This window comes from Mchenga conophoros, linkage group LG22 (assembly GCF_057382185.1).
Source record: "Mchenga conophoros isolate Kocher_MC1m ecotype Shallow Benthic linkage group LG22, M_conophoros_male_GT1.1, whole genome shotgun sequence".
In the NCBI taxonomy this organism is placed as follows: Eukaryota; Metazoa; Chordata; class Actinopteri; order Cichliformes; family Cichlidae; genus Mchenga; species Mchenga conophoros.
Window position 1 is genome coordinate 26,438,035 of NC_140546.1, and position 16,584 is coordinate 26,454,618.

General features: G+C 43.4%; 1 protein-coding gene across 10 annotated transcripts in view; it reads right to left on the minus strand.

Moving 5' to 3' along the window:
• fhod3a (formin homology 2 domain containing 3a) overlaps window positions 1-16,584 on the minus strand; it is a 69,439-nt gene that overhangs the window by 3,848 nt on the left and 49,007 nt on the right. For 4 of the 10 annotated variants that reach the window (XM_085263002.1, XM_085263000.1, XM_085262997.1 and 1 more), the window contains 15 exons: window positions 15,978-16,397; window positions 15,005-15,064; window positions 13,876-14,010; window positions 13,502-13,552; window positions 9,793-10,016; window positions 7,734-8,045; window positions 6,878-7,566; window positions 5,574-5,714; window positions 3,546-3,704; window positions 3,259-3,441; window positions 2,302-2,421; window positions 2,049-2,210; window positions 610-800; window positions 227-431; window positions 15-38 (listed from right to left, as the gene is read on the minus strand). In XM_085263002.1, coding sequence (XP_085119128.1) covers window positions 15-38; window positions 227-431; window positions 610-800; window positions 2,049-2,210; window positions 2,302-2,421; window positions 3,259-3,441; window positions 3,546-3,704; window positions 5,574-5,714; window positions 6,878-7,566; window positions 7,734-8,045; window positions 9,793-10,016; window positions 13,502-13,552; window positions 13,876-14,010; window positions 15,005-15,064; window positions 15,978-16,397 — 3,076 coding nt within the window. The remainder of the gene's footprint in view (window positions 1-14; window positions 39-226; window positions 432-609; window positions 801-2,048; window positions 2,211-2,301; window positions 2,422-3,258; window positions 3,442-3,545; window positions 3,705-5,573; window positions 5,715-6,877; window positions 7,567-7,733; window positions 8,046-9,792; window positions 10,017-13,501; window positions 13,553-13,875; window positions 14,011-15,004; window positions 15,065-15,977; window positions 16,398-16,584) is intronic. The other 6 variants (XM_085263007.1, XM_085263005.1, XM_085263006.1 and 3 more) reach the window with 3 other exon arrangements.

Genomic DNA, 16,584 nt, shown 5'->3' on the forward strand with positions numbered 1-16,584 from the left:
CAGACAGTTGATACCTCACGCTCCTCTTCATCATCAGACTATGGGAGAAATAAAGAGTGAAAGTCAAAGAATAGTTGCGGATAGAATAGAATGAAGTTAGAAAGATGAAAAAGCAGCACTTCAGTTTGAAGAACAAAAAGGGGTTGGAAGTGTGTGTGTGTGTGTGTGTGTGTGTGTGTGTGTGTGTGTGTGTGTGTGTGCGTGTTTGAGAGAGAGAAATACTCACAGCAGTGTTTACGTCCATGATCATCTTTCCTCGGGTCTTGTTGCGCTCGCGATGGTCGGCTCGTTTCTGTTTCTGCTGCAGCACACGCTCTCGGGTGGTCCGGTACTCCAGCGCAAACTCGCTGAGGATTTTACTGAACCTGTGGACGCTGATCTCTCTCACACTGTAGGCCGGGTGACCAAGGAACAGCAGGAAGGAGTGGAACCTGAAAGGAAGAAGATGAGGGTGATGGCAACTCTTCCTACCTCCTGTTTTATGTGTTGCACTACACAGATTTCCTCATTCACACAGCACAGTGTTGGTTTTAGTAGACTAATTAGTTTTTTGTTTTTTTTTTGTGGTAAACATCAATAATACATGATTCAAACTGTGAGACGAGCTACCTGTTGATGATCCTGCGGTGAACAATCTTAAGGATGATGATTCGCTCTGCGCAATCTTTGAGGAAGTCGGACATCTTCTGCTTCAGCTGGGGCTTCATCTCGTGCTTGGCAATCACCTTCAGGTGGTCCCACGAGGCTTTGCAGCGCCGCTCCATTTGACACAAGTTCTCCTGCAGCTGGTCAAAATCCACCTGTTGAAAATAACGTTTATACAATCCAATTCAAATTACTCAAACACAGGATATCTTAGTGCCCAGGGGCGTAATTTCCAGGGAGATTTGGGGTTTATGGCCCCTCCAATAATCAGACCCAACCAATATAACCCCCCAATAAAATTAGGAATTATCTTGCATAAATAGGCTGTTGATTTTCTTTACTTATTTCAGTTATTACCAGCAAAATAGTTGCACGTTTAATCATCTGGGAATTTACCCAGATTTATTTATTTATTTAGACAGAGATCTTGACCTCCCCAATGTTCAGCACAAAGTTATGCCGATGTTAGTGCCCATTTACAAGATTTATGTAAAATGATACTAAAGATTTAAAGAATGTCTATATGTGTGTTCATCTTTATGTCCTCGGCTTATATTGAATTTTACTTCAAAAATGATTCTCAGTTGTCTGGATGAACAGCCCCTCTAATGGTTTCAGGTCCATTTTAAAGTCCACTTACCATTTATATAGGTGTTCCACAGGGATCTATTCTTGGACCTCTTTTATTCACTCTCTATATAAGCAACTTTATCTCAGCCACTCAAAACTGCAATGTAGAATTTACATGCTGATGACACTATTCTATATGCCACTGGCTCTTGCCTTGATCTGGCCATTGCAAATCTACAGTTTAATTAATTTAATTTAATCTACAGTGGGTCAAAATCCTCTGGTCATACATAAATTTATTTTAAGCACTAATAAATCAAAATGCATGGTATTTATAAGGTCACCTAAAAGTATCCAACCACATTCAAAACTTTCATGGTGATAGAAGTGAAACTTTTAATTGTTATAAATATTTAGGACAACTACTCTTGCACATACATTTTTTTAAATGTGTGTCTAATAATTCATCCTAAACAACACCAATTTTAAACCAAAAACCACGTCTCAACCTTCAAAAAGGCCCTGGGATCACACACACACATTCAACCAACAACTAACCAGGGATACACTTTTCCTCAACAGCTTTTGTTTGCATGTTTAACAGGTAAGGTTCCTTTCCCCTTCTGCTCTGAAATTTAAATGATTATTGGCTGCGGGTTGATAATTTGATTGTGGCGTGAGGTGCTTCCAACTTCAGTTCAGTCAGGGGAAAAAAATTATGTTTTATCTTTTTAGGTTTTTGGACTTATTTTGACAAAATTCAAGCAAATGTAAGTCTTGATCTTTTACAGTGTAGAGATGCAGAATAGGTTAGCAGTGAATGCACAGCATACTTTTGCAGAGCGCGTGATGGCTCCTATCTCTGAGTAGAGGTCGGTGCTCTGAGGGAAGTTTTCCACCACCACAGAGCAAACGTGATGGAGCAGTGACTGCTTATGGACCGTGTCCTTTACTTCTGGAACCTTCTCCAAATAGGTCAGCTCGAAGCCTTTAGCCTGGAACAGGAATGTTGTGTTTATTTTGAGAAACAAACTCAGATTCTACTGACTTGTCTCCCAGTAATCTGATGTAATAGTCATGACTCACATTGGTGCCGTTGAGGAAGTTTCCGATGGAGAGCAGCGTAGAGAGGACGTAGCGGATAGTTTTGTTCTTCTCCAGCTGATCCATACCCTCCTTCAGATCCTGCAGTGGCTCTGCTACTTCCTAGTAGGAAAACACACACACACACACACACACACACACACACACACACACATACAAGTTAATTAAGACTCCCAAAGACATGTGTTTCATTAGTCTGCCATTAAATAAACAGCGAACAGGTGCATGTTGTCTGCCACCTAAAATCATCTGCTCTTGTTTAAGGTCGCGAGAGGTTGCCACAGAGGTTGCTGCTTCAGTCAAACTTCAGCACGAAACATGTTTCTGATTAAGTCGACCTCTTGTTTCTGTGCAGCCGGTTCTCTTGAGTGCATGTGTTTGTGTGCCTGCATGCTGTGCTTCCCTCCATTAAAGCTTCCACTTCCAAAGCGGAGCCGGGAGCACGGCTCTGCCGAATATGCGGTGGGGGGAATCGTGCCTTACATGGAGATTAAAGACAACAACATCCCGCTGGATGCTGTAAAATTTACAGGGCGGTAACAGAGGGGCAGCATGTTTCTCATACTCCAGGCTTTGGCTTTGAACTTCTCCTCCTGGATGCATTCTTCGCTCAAATAAAACACGACGCCGTGCCAGAAGAAGACGAGGTGCCGCTAATAAGCGTGCATATTTTGTCATGATGTAACTATGTTGATGCTTTGCGGATGTTCTTTGTACTAAAAGGATGTTGATACTTAGTGATACGGGTTTAAAGAGTACACACAATAAGCACACATGCTGAGCACATTTGCTCAAACCTCTGTGGTCTGTTTCTGCTTTAAGGAAACCACTTTTACTTGCTAAGTATCATTTCAAATGTGGATGTAGTGATGGTGTTGGTTCCCTCCCCTTATGGAAAGTACATTTTTCTTAACACTCTTGAGGTTTTTGTTGTTTCACCTTCTCCGTTGCCTCGTAGTCCATTTTAAAGGCCCAGAGCTGGAGTCTGGCAGAGAGCTCACTGATGGAGGACAGGGTGAGGAGAAACTGCTCTGCAGAGCCCAGCGGGACATCAGGGTTGGCCAGCTGAGCCTCCTGAATCTTCTGCTTCTCCTCCTCTGTGGGGATCATCGTCAGGATTTTCTGCGAGTGGAAAAATGAAATTGTGGGATTAGAGAGGACAGCAAAGTGCAGATGTGATCTGTTTATCACTCCCTTTCTTTTTTACCATTGTTTGAATCTCTCACCTCTATGCCCTCCTTGTTGAGAGCATACTCGTCAAAGTTGAGGATGGCTGTCTTGATGGTGCGAGGTGGAGGCAGGACTGTCAGACCAATATTGATGGCGTTGCTCCTTTTGGAATCCAAAACGATGATCTCTTGGCGTTTGCCATCGGCCGCTGTTTTCTGGAGCATAAAAATACAGACGGGGGGAGGGGGGGGTCACTGCTGGATCTCTGTTTTGCTCCCTCCTGTATTTTCTGCGTCTCGTTTCTCAGTGTGGTCTGGTTTATGGGCTTGTAAGGATTAGAAATTTCAACAACGTGGAGCTGCACTCCCAGAATGAAGGAAAAGTTAATATACTGTGTAGGAATTTAAGTACAACACAATGTGAGTTTGTACAAAGACCACAAGACCTTTTTGCCATCCAAACAGAAACTTGTGACTGTTTTTTATTAGAACAAGACGAGGATTAACATGTGTCTTTTTGTAACTATGCAATGTGTAAATACAGTTTATATGTTTGATGTTTCCTTCCAATAGTTTTAAGCTACCTGGAGACAGAGGGGTTGCATGTCTACTCTGCTGGCGGTATGCAATTGCAACAATATTGGGAATAAATAAGCATGTTCATAGCATGTTTTTGTGTGTTAGAGCAGCGGTCTCCAACCTTTTTTGCGCCACGGACCGGTTTATGCCCGACAATATTTTCACGGACCGGCCTTTAAGGTGTCGCGGATAAATACAACAAAATAAAACTAGTACCGGTACCGAAAAAAAGAAGATGTATTCATAACACACGTGAAAAGACCAAGGAAAACCGAGTGAACGATCAAAATGATAACAAAATAACGCTGAAAACCGATAAAAACCCTGAAAACCATACTTTTCACACCTGAGCCTCAACTCTCGCGGCCCGGTACCAAATGACTCACGGACCGGTACCGGTCCGAGGCCCGGGGGTTGGGGACCGCTGTGTTAGAGCGCTGAAATCAATTCAAGAGATTTTTTTCAGATAGTGGTTGTGTTTTGTTTTTTTCACTCCATTTTTCCTTCTTTGATGAACAGGACCCCTCTCAGATGATAAAAAAATGGTATGATCCTTCATATTCAGAGTCGGAACGTGCAGACATGAATTAAAATTTGCCTCCACAGGACGCAAATGCCTGAGTTCCCTTTTTACTCTAACTTTGTTGTACTACATATGTGTCTGCTGTATAGCCACATACATGATGGTGGGACTTCACAAACCAGTGTCTAGTCCTATGTATTTTTCATGTATTGATTAAGCTCATGAGAATACATCAGTTTGTTGGAAGACGTACTTACACGCTACTCAATGTAAATTTATGTGTACAACATTCTTTTTTTTCTATTAAATAAATAAAAAACAAACGACTGACTGTACCTTTAAGCTTGGAGACAAAAGAAATACGTGTCACAAAAGTACACCGGCTGTAGAAGGGAAACTTTATTTGATTTTAAATATTCTAACCATGTTATTTTAATAGGAAGGTTAAGAATGCACATTATGAGAGCAACATGAATGAAGCTTCTTCTGACCTCAGATGGCTTCAGTGCACCGGTGGTCCACTGCTGCTTTGATAACTACAGACCACCATCATGCCGTCACATTATTTGTAGTCCAGTAGCTGAACTGAAGTGACCTACTACTAACTCATTCAGCTCAAAAATATATTTGGGGGGGGGGTAGCAGTGGATCAGGAGTTCAAAGTGCGAGAGGCCTGGCTTTATCTTCCCTTCTTTGCAGATCATATTTTTCTTATTTTGAGGCTTTGTGAGAATTACAACCGACTGCACCGTTTGATCAGGATCAAGACACACATGACCTTGTTTAACCTGTGAAAAATCTGCCTTCAAAGTAAAAAAATAATGGACAAAAACTTTTAACTGCTTGACAAAGATTTGATAATTTATATAAAAAGCAAATTTTGAACTAGTTCTATTTATTGTTATTAAATGGATAATCTCGCGGCACTTCTCTTAGATGCTGCTAGAACTAGTTTTTGGAGTCAGTATCGTACAGTTACATACCTTTGTAACTGGTATTTCCTTTGACTTTGTCTCAAACAGGTGTTCCAGTTTGGCTGTGTCCAACTTCACCGGTTCCAGTTTGGACCAGAATGACTCTCCACTCCTCTTGTAGTCCCTGTACTGACAGTCTGTCGGACGCACCTGATCACAAACAAAACAAGCATGAGTGCATCAGATGGAGACATGTGTCAGACTCCCACTTCCTACAATAAAAGAGGTAAATGAGAGACTCTGAACTCAACGAACCACAAATACCAGCGGCCAAAGGAACATGTTGAGTGAGTCATTGTTTCTGGTGACTGTTTCATCTTAACTGGCTAATGGAAACATGCAGTTAAAAAAAAAAAAAATCAACTTGGTATTTTGGCCCATAGCATCTTCGGCAATAGAGAATACGGACATAGTCGAATAAATCTTAAATGCTTATATTGTTTAGGCCCTCGAGCAGTATTAAAAATCACCACTGAAAGTGATTATACTTCACTGTTGCACAGACGGATCCAAGTTATAAATCTACCGTGCAAGAAATAGAAAACACTCGAAAGACTTCCAGACAAACTAACACATACTCTAGGACTGGACACCTCAGGTCCTGAATGCTCACAATGTGTAACACAGTAGGAATATATTTTTCAAAATGTAATAACAACGTCCTGTTGCCTGTATTTGATGTGTTATTGTCGGTTGAATAAGGGATTTAAATGATGTGCGAATTATAGCATACTATAATGCCGTGCAAAAGTCTTCACCCACCCCTCATTTCTATATATTTTGCTAGCAAATATATAGAAATAGGGAAACATGCACAGCAATTTGTTTCAACGTCAGCAAACACACTTGGAAATATAGTATAAAAAGGTAAAAACAAGAGTAAGTACAATTATAACAAGCTTCAAAGTCCGTATTCAGTACGACCACCTTTATTCTGCCTGAACACTTTTAGGTAAACTTTCCTGTATTTTCCTTTCAGGCTTCAGGAATAGTTCTCCGGGCTTCTTAAAGGACTTTCAAAGCTCTTCTTTGGATATTGACTGTCTTTTATCCTGTTCTCTGTCAGGATGATTCCACGCTGCCTCGATAATGTTGAGGTCTGAGCTCTGGGGAGTCCAATCCATGACTGATTGTTCCATTGTGTGTTTTCCTATCCTATGCTTTTGCTGCACTGACAGTGTGTTTTAGGCAGCTGTCACGCTGTAAAATGAAGCCAATCAGATGCTTTCCAGGTGGTATTTTATTACACTGTATCTGTTGGTACTTTTCTGCATTCATAATTAAAATTATAACGTGAGTGTTTTTTTTCTCACCTCACTCCAGAAGAGTCTGATCGTCTTCTTCTTTTTGTTAAAGAGAGGCGGCTCTGGGGGAGGAGGCACTGGAATTAGGGCGTTAAATGAAGGAGGAGGTGGAGGCCTCATGCTGCCAAATAAGGGTGGTGGCGGAGGGCAACTGCCCAACATGGGTGGGGGTGGAGGGAAGCGGGGGATGCAGGGCGGAGGCGGAGGCAGGGGCGGGAGCTCGCCGCAGCCCCCCATCAAAACGGCATCGAGGATGTCCTTGTCGTCTTCCTCTGTCAGGTCGGTGAAGTTGATGTCCCCGATGCGCAGCTCTCGAGGGCTGGCCAGCAGCTGGTCCCAGATCGTGTCCGATTCCTTTTTGGGCGGGGGAGGAGGGGGCTCGTTGGCTGGGCTGTCCAAATGAGCGTGAGTCGTGCTGATGTCCTTGATCAAGTCTCCGAACCGCTCGGCGATCGGTCGGATGCTGCCGCGATGGTCCGACTTCTCGTCCCTGCTGTTCTTCTCTTGGTCTTCCCCAGGTTGCCTGTTTGCATCCTGCTGAGCCTCTTTGTCCTCCCCTTCCCCCTTCTCCTTGTCCACATCTTCCTCTTCCTCCTCATCGCTGGGCTTCTTGTTCTGGGAGTACAGCATGTCGAGCATAAAGAGTTTGCTGTTGAGGAGTTTGTTGCAGTTCTCATTCACCTCTGCCTCCTTAAAGCCTGGAAAGAGGGCGATGTGGTTAAAGACGGAAAGGAACAAAACGCACACTGCAGCTCAGTGACTTTCTAGTTTCATTAGAGTGAAATGAATCATAAATGCAGGTTCTTGAAACCAAATCTAAATCATAAAAATTTATTAATTTCCACTTTTTCCTTTTAAAACCCACCGCTCTCATTGCTGCCCCTCTCCTCTCTTTCCAGAGTGCTGCTGGCGGAGGAGATGCTGGAGGCTGAGCAGTTGTCCTTTTCATTTACTTCCTCATTCTGCCGTTCCTTGTCGCTCAGGATGCCACTGTCCTCCTCTGCCTCCTCTCTCTCCTTCTCTGGTTCCTCTGCCTGTTCCTCAACTTCTTCCTCTTCCCTTTCTGCTGTCACTTCCTCCTCTATTTCCACATCTTTCCGTCCTTCCTCTTCCTCAGCAGTGGCTTCTGCCTCTTTCTCCTCTGCGTCTACGCTGGCACTAAAGTTGTTGGCTTCTTCTGTCACAAAAACATCAGAGTTATTTACCTCCTCTCATGTTTTTTTACAACTTCCATTGAAGTTCAGTCACACAGAAACATACTGTATGGCACTACATGTGACATATCTATGACAAAATACTGTTTGAAAGATGTATTTTAAAGGCACCTGTGTTGCTCGTGACAAGAAAAGCAAAAACACAGAATGTAAATAATACAGCACATACACAAAGCCAGGCTGTGGCAGGACCAGGATATGAGCAGGAAATGAAGAATTAAGTTCCTGTTTACACCGAAACACACACGTGTACACGGTAGACACCCATAACTCAACAGCACAGTCCACGCACTGAGACCGGCAGGGTTAGAATAACACGGCAGCGCGAGGCCTCAAACACCAGCCTGTGTGAGCGACACAACTTCAGTTTGCGTGCACTCCCAAAACGAGGCTGTTTCCTTGCATGGATGTTTTGGCACGGCACATTCAAAAACGTCTTTCAAAAGTTCATTTCACCCCTTCACCCATATCCCCTCACTCTTTTCCAAAAGTATCCTCTCCTCTTACTACTTTCCACAATCTGTCTCCCTCTTGCTGCTTCTTTTCCCTCGCGTCTGTATGTTAATTTAAATGGTGAGCTGCAAAGTAAAAACCATGCAAGGTTGAGAATAAGTGCCGTAGGCCCCTCAGATAGGAACTGAACAGGACATCCTGTGTTTTTAACTATTAGTTTTCAAAGTATTTGCCAGCAGCACTGGACACCTTTCACACATCATTGCAACCGTCTGTACACACAGTCTATGGTTACAGGTAACATTAAAACTGTTACTAACATTAAAATAAATCCATATTAATCTTGGCAACTGTCTGACAAGCACCACGCAGACACAAGAAACTAGCTTTTTAGTTAGAACTGAATCAGGTGACCACAAAACCTTCTTTAGTTACACTGCAATAGGCCTAGGATGCGTCGGACTTCCCATGATTCACTGGGTGTTTCTACTTCACTCATTTTTTTCCCCTCTGTGTTTATACACCATTATGCATTTAATCATTAGTTGTTATTAATATTTGCCTCTCTTCCACAGTGTGATTTCTGTGGAAGTGGACCCTCCCCTCGGGAACAGCTAGTCATGACAGATGGCTTCCTGCTAAAAAGTAGTTTTTCCCTCCCACTGTCGCCAAAGTGCTTGTTCACAGGGGGTTGTCTCATTGTTCGTTTTTTTTTTCTGTATCGTTTTAAGGTCTTTCCTTTACAATATAAAGCAGCTCTAGGCAATAAAATGAACTGAATTGAAGGCTGTTTTTTTTCTCTTTTGGTACGTTGCACTCGGTACTGAGAAGCGGATGCTCCCAACCTTGATCCCGTTAACGCCTAAAACTTTACATGTATCATAGTAGATCCATGTTGCCTTTGCATGCACTAAGGAGCTGTAACTCAATTTATGTTTGAAATCTTGCAGAAAGCAATGGCATTTTCAATTCAGTTTTATTGATATAGTGCGAAATCACAACAACAGTTGCCCCAAGGTGCATTATATAGTAAGGTAAAGACTGTAAAATAGTAGGTAGGTATGAACCTAAACATTGCTCTGATATTGTTGTGTGCAGGATCCATACCAGTCTGCGGTAGCAGTAATATTTTAGAATACATATCGGTGCCAACTGGCTACAGTTTTGTAACAAGAGACGATTATATCTCCTAATAATCAATCATCCACGTCCTCATTGACAGATCGATGCATCGAACATGATTCTCAGCAATCCTACCAGTCTCAGGTGGAGTGCAGGGAACGGCAGTTGGGGTCTCTGCTTCAAGCTCAGCCTCTGCGTCCTCCTGGGAGGCGAAGGAAGACGGCGTGCTGCTGCGTGATGATGACGGAGGCCAGGCTTCCGAGGGTTCAAAGTTCAGGTCGACGGCAGGTTGATTCCTCGACACCCTTACGCGCTCCCTCTCGTACTCTTCCGCTGCCAGACGTTCCACGTTCTTATACCTGAAAGAGGAAGAGAGGAAAAGGATGGATGTAAAAAACAAGAAAAAAACAGAGAGAGCTTTAGACAATGTCTGTCTCGGCTCTCACAGCAGCGCCATTCTCAGTGTTAGTCTTTGCCAAATCACCCCAAACTAAACCACTTGTCACTGCTCTCTGCCAAAGTACCTGAGTTCATTAAAAAAATACAAAAAAACCCAAACTCCCACCCGGCCTTTTTTCCCCTCTGCAGCTGCCATGCCACTTTACCTCTTCAGAATTTAATCCCACCTCTCTCCTCTACCTCGCCCCATTAATCGTTCACAAAGCGTTCGGTGCGTTCATCACTCATTTCCTGCAGCACAACGGTTCACTGTCTTGCTCCCCACTAGCCTCTTGTCCTCTCTATCCAAATGCTCAGCTTTCAGCAGCAGTTGAAACATGCAGCAACAGGGAGGTTAAAGAAGAGGAGGAGGAGGAGGAGGAGGGGGGAGTGCAAGGAGAAGGACAGGAGAGAAGAATGAGAGAGATGCGGAGAAGTTAATGTTAGTTTGGCTGCTCTAAAGGCTAAACATCAGAAGTGAATCAGAGTAAACCTGTTCAACATGTGCCTCCATCAGCTCTGCTCTCAGGTCCATTTCCCCTCCCTCTCTCTCTCCTCTTCTCCTCTTCCTCCCTTTCTCCTCCTACCAAATGTTGCCATTCTGCGAGCCAGAATGGAGATTTATGGGCATTGATTCAACCTTCTCTCTCTCTCTCTCTTTATAACTCCTCCTCTTTCCCACCGAACCACGAATGTGTGGAGCTTCTGTTCAGGGTTCATTAGCATCAGTCCACTTCAGAGGTCTGAAGAAAGAAGATACTAGCATGTGTTGGTTTGCATTTGCACGCTGGAGTGAGTGAGCTGAATGTACACGAGGTGCCCGAACCAACAGGCAAACTCATAAAAGCTCCAGCTGTTTATGCCAACAAATCACTTTTAAATAAACTGTATCCATCTTTAAAGGGGGACCTGCTCATTTCCAACTCTGGGCCTTTACTGGAGCAGATTTACACAACAATTAGTTTAAAATAATCCTTATGTTATGCTGGGCCACGTTGAAGCCCCACAGTACATCGTCTGTCTGGAAAAAGCTGTTGTAGCTTTTTTTAAACCATTCTTTTCTACTGATTGGCTGCCCCTCACAGCTCAAAGACTTAACAGCAGGTGGGTGGGGCTTTTACTTACACCCAGAGCTGTGCACCTGACATGACCATATTAGGGATATCTGTGCTCCCCAATATAAAGACATAGAAAACAAAAACAGAATGTGAGCATTTAGAGTGCTTGAAGCCTGAGCTTGTTTAGAAAAGCACTTAGCCTAACTCTATAATAACTCACACGCATTGTTCTTGTTCCCTATGTTACCTGACTTATCTGCAGTCATCTATGACTGTCACCTGTATTATTTAAACTGTTTCTGTTAAAAAATATATTCTCTAAAAAACGTACGCACAAGAGCTTAAAGTGCTCTTTAACAAAGTTTTTTGTTATCAGTGCTATAGCTAATCATAATGCGATCATGTTTAACTTTTGTATTTTAGCTACCAAACTAATTTTTTCTTTGTTTTGATGTTAAAATGTTGCCGATATTTTAATTTCAATTAAAACAAAAAACAGTCCAAACATAATATGTGCAAGAAATTTATTTAAAGATGATCTACTCGACTAAGTTGTGCTTTTCAGGTGTGTGTTTATGTTGCTTTTTTTTTTTATTCTGCCAGTTTTCATCATGTTTTAGAAAAATAAAGACATAATTTTTCTACAGACAGTTTTGGAAACAGGGAATCGGACCACCAGAGCCTCCACTTCTGACCTCCACACAATCCACTATGCACTGGACCCCTGCAGCCCTTCCTGCATGTGGTTGTGCCCACAGGAAGGTGGGCCCATGTTGGTCTTTCAGGCTGCACCAGGCCTCAGTCACTGGGTGGTCTCCCTCGAGCAACTCACACACCCACCCATCCTTAAACCCTCTAATCAGTATACAGGGTGGGCCATTTATATGGATACACCGTAATAACATGGGAATGGCTGGTGATACCATTCAAGTTACATTGAAACCAAGCACACCATTGTTTTTCTTGTGACATTACCAATACGTTTGATGTGTCACATGGCCCTCTTCATATTGAAAAAACAAAAGTTGTATCCAAGATGGCCGACTTCTAAATGGCCACCATGGTCACCACCCATCTTGAGGAGTTTGCCCCCTCACATATACTAATGTGCCCCAAACAGGACTTTAATATCACCAACCATTCCCATCTTATTAGGGTGTATCCATATAAATGGCCCACCCTGTACATTAAGGAAATGCTAGCAAAAGAAAAAAGAATGAAAAAAAGAAAAAATTCAAAAGGATGTTTTTATTTTTATGGTGTTTCTATGAAATAAACGTAGTTAAATACAGGCTTATTTGTTTGTCCAGAAGCAGGTGTAATAGTATAATTATTTTAACCATATCGCTCTATTCGCTCATTTTAATTGCATCAATTTGGTGTAAACTGACTCTTTTAGATGAGCTGAGGTATGTTGTTGTTGCTCTGTCTGTTGTCTGTTATTAAAGCCATTGGATTTTATGCACGTCCTTCGTGACCAGGTGTTCCAGTGCTGTTTGGCAGCTAAACGCTAAGCTGGGGAATTAAAAAAAAAAAGGTCATGTTTTTTCTGATGACCATGACACCGTAAATAAATCAGAGTGAAGTCGTGGATAAATCTCCCACATGTTCACTCAGCAGCTCATCTGCAGCTCTGGCTTCTGTCTGTCTCTGCCTTATTTCTTCTGTTCATAGTTGAATCCAACCTTTACCTTTTTTTTTCGCTCTGTCTTATTGACTCTGTGTGCTATTGCATTAACTGAGCTTTAAATGGAGAGTGAAACAAGCCTGGGGTAAAAAGAAAAGCAATAGTGCTCGGCACACACTCTCAGAGAGTGGAGAAGATGAAGAAGAACTATAAGAAGGCGCAAATGTCAGTGATGACCAGCGTAGAGGATATGGCATTTACCCAGCTGTCATCAGCCCTTATTATATGATCGTGACCTCCTTAACCCTTCTGAGTAAATCTCTTTCTTCCTGTGATTCCCATCTGCACACAAACAGATTTATTAGCCTCATGAAAATTCTTCTGGTGTGTGTGTGTGTTTGTGGCCGTGCACGTCCATTCATTGTGAGAGGCTTGACAAATCCAGGAACCTGATTTTCTCACAGCACACAGCCAAAACAATCAGGCCCTTGGCAGAGAGCCGCAGTTAAAATACAGCTTCTTAAGGAAACGAAAGGCGGACGGAGCAAAGAAAATCAGCTCAGTACTCCCCCCACCCGTCCAGCCTCTGGCAGGCAATGGTCACCTTTTAACCTGCGAACAATTACGCTATTACCGAGCTTCCCAAACCAGCGGCTCAAACATAATCCCAACTGATTCAGCGGCTCTGTGCTGTTTTGATTTAGTGTACACACACACTCACCTCTCCTCCCGCGCGAGCCGGGCCTCTTCCATTTTATCCACATAGCCGCGGCTGTGAGAGGAACAACAAACTGTTTCAAAAGGTAGCAATCATATCACGCACACTGTGCTCTGTAGATCTGTCTAACAAGTTTAACCCACAGTCCCACACCTTTGTCTTATGTATGATATGATCTATTCTTGTCAGACTGTTGAGTAATTTAGGAAATTAGGTCAACACACACACACACACACACACACACACACACACACACACACACACACACACACACGTTTTCGGTGTTTGGAAACATAATTACTCATTCTACAAACTAAAACAGCTTTTATTCATTTATTGTTCTCGCATAAAGCATTTTATGACCAAAGATGCCTCACCTGTGCTTGTTCCTCTCCTCTCTTTCTATTTTCTGTAGCCTCTCTTCTCTCTCCACACGGCGGCGCTCTCGCTCAGCTGCCAAAGATTCTTGGTGCTGGCGGTAGGACGAGGACAGAAGGCCTCCCAGAGCAGGTCTGAAGGAGCAGAGACAGAGTGAGGAAAAGGAGGTTTCTGTTAGGATGCCTGGGTCGTTGACCCAGGATGTTTGAGTTTATGTTATTATTTATACTTTCTAGTTTTTGGTTTCTTTGAGTTCCGTCTTATGGCTTATGTCTCCCCTATCACCTGCATCCCCTTGTCTAGTTCGCGTCTGTGTATCCTAAGTTCCTATATCCCCGTGTTCAGTCAGTGTTTGTGTCTGCCCTGTTCCCACGTCTCTGTTCCCTTTGTAGTGCCTGCATATGAGTCTGTGTCTTTGTTCAGTCTGTGTTATGCGTTTCCTGTTTTACTTTGAAAGTCCATGTCTGATGTTAATGTGTCTGGTTTTGCTTCCTCTTGTCTCGTTAGGCCTGATTTGCCCCAGCTGTGTTTCCCTCCTGTTACCCATTCCCTGATTGCTCCCTCTGTGTATTTAAGCCCAGTGTTTCTCTGTGTCCGTGTCGTGATCTACCGTTTATGTTGCTGTGTGTTTTGCATGTCCACCGGTGTAAGTTTATTTTGAGTTTTTCTAGTTATGTCATGTTGCGTTCAGCATTAAAGCCTTTTTGAGTTCACGTCTGTCTCCGGAGTCTGCACCTTGGGTCCTATTCCTGACTGCACACAGCCTCACCTAACAGTTTCCTTCATTTATTGATTTTTATTTCTCTATTCCCTGTCATCCTGATTTCTGCAGCAGAGTTTTAATCTGCTGCTCTCTTCTGATAAAGCAGCCATAACACAACATACGCCCCTTACATAAGACCAGCCTCTATGTGTTTAGGTTTACCAGAGAGTTTAGTAAATCTGGAACCAACTAGCTTAGATCACATTCACTTTAGTATGTCATCGGCACGAAAACACGGTGGGGCCGCACATGCTCCGTATTTTTTACACACATGACTCTGTTCCTGTGTGTGAACCTGTTTACAGTCTGGCGGTGCGTAGTTTAAGGATGTTTCCACACTTCATGTTATTGCTGTGGCTTCTCACCTTGAGCTAGTAGGTGTACTCGGGGTACTGAGAGAGGAGTAGGACGTCAGGGCTCCGTTCCTGAGGGAGAAAAACAGGGAGAGTGACCTCTCAGGGTTGCACAACATGGCATGGACTAACTGGCGAGTGCAAAACTCGTACCCAGAAATGAATGTGACCCTAATTGCTAACTGCTGTCGTGTTTATTCTATTATGCCCCTGGAAATTTTCAGGCAAGGCGTCTGTCCTCACTAAGAGTCTGCTAAAAAGACCTTTGGCCTTGTCAAGCTATTATGCCGGAGCAGACAAGAGCTTTCTTTTTTAAGCTTACGTTATATTATTTAAGGTTCTGTTGCTGCGTGTGCAATACAAAGCAAAAAAACATCTGATTCTTGTTATCTATAACTTGATGCATGTAATTCAACTTCTGATTGGGAACACTTGATTACTCATGCAGCGTTCTCATGACAAATTTGGTACAGATTAAGTGTGAATCTTTTGGAAATCTAGTTTTAACCACAAAGAGAGAAATCTAACAGCTAATCTTTGCCTGACGGTAAAGGTAAGGAAATGCAAAGTTTCAGCAAAAAGCAAAGAGAGACTAGTGAGAAAGGGTTAAAGAAAAGAAAACAGTGGTTGTGCTGTTTTAGAAAAGAGGGGAAAGGAAATGCTACTGGGAGGCCAAGTGGGGATTGCACATTAAAAAAAAATTGCAGTGCATCGAGGTCGTGGAGGAACTAAGAAAAGACGTGAAGGAACGAAAAGTGACAATAAGAGTCGAGAAACTCAAGGTGAGATGCTGTGAGGTGAAAGAACTGAAAAGAAGGGAAGTGATGAATAACAAAAGAGATGCAAAGTGGCTCCAAACTGGTGCCTACACACACACACAAAAAAAGCCAGAAGCAGAAGTGGAAACTGGCAAAGTAAAAAGCAGGACATCTGAAGAGAAGGAAAGCTTCTTGAATTCATTGGTGAGCTTTACTGCCCATCTGACCTGGGAGTCGTTGGTTTGGGTGACTCCTCGCTTGGCTTTCCCAGAGCCGGGGGCGACGGCTCCTCATCGAGATCGTACGAGAAGAGGTGGAAGGGCGAGTGGGGCAGGTAGGGCAGGCGGTCGGGGGAGGGGCGCAACGGCGGGCTCACCTCCTTGGTAGCTGGCACAGTGACGATAGACTTTTTTCTGGCCAGCAGTGTGGCCAGGAGCGAGGGCTGTCCTGGAGGACTGTGAGTGCAGGACACAGTGGGAGAAAGGGTTGGGGTAGAGGGGGAGGAAATGCTGCTGGTGGTAGTTGTTGCTGAGGTCGGTTCACTCCAATTCCTCTGCTCTGTCTCCTTTACAGACCCCTTTCTGGACGTGATGGTGATGGACTGAAGGGTTGTTCTTTGAACAGTGGATGGAAGATGTCTAGCGGGGCTAGGAACAGAGGAATGGATCGAGAGGAATAAATGGGTAAAAGCAGAACTGAGCAGACCGGCAGGCAAATCTACAACAACATGGGCCACCAGAGCAAACCAGCTGGACAGGCAGGGACTAAAGAGACATTCGAGACCATTATGAAAGCATTATTTCATTGCTATGTTACCACTACGTCCTAAAATAC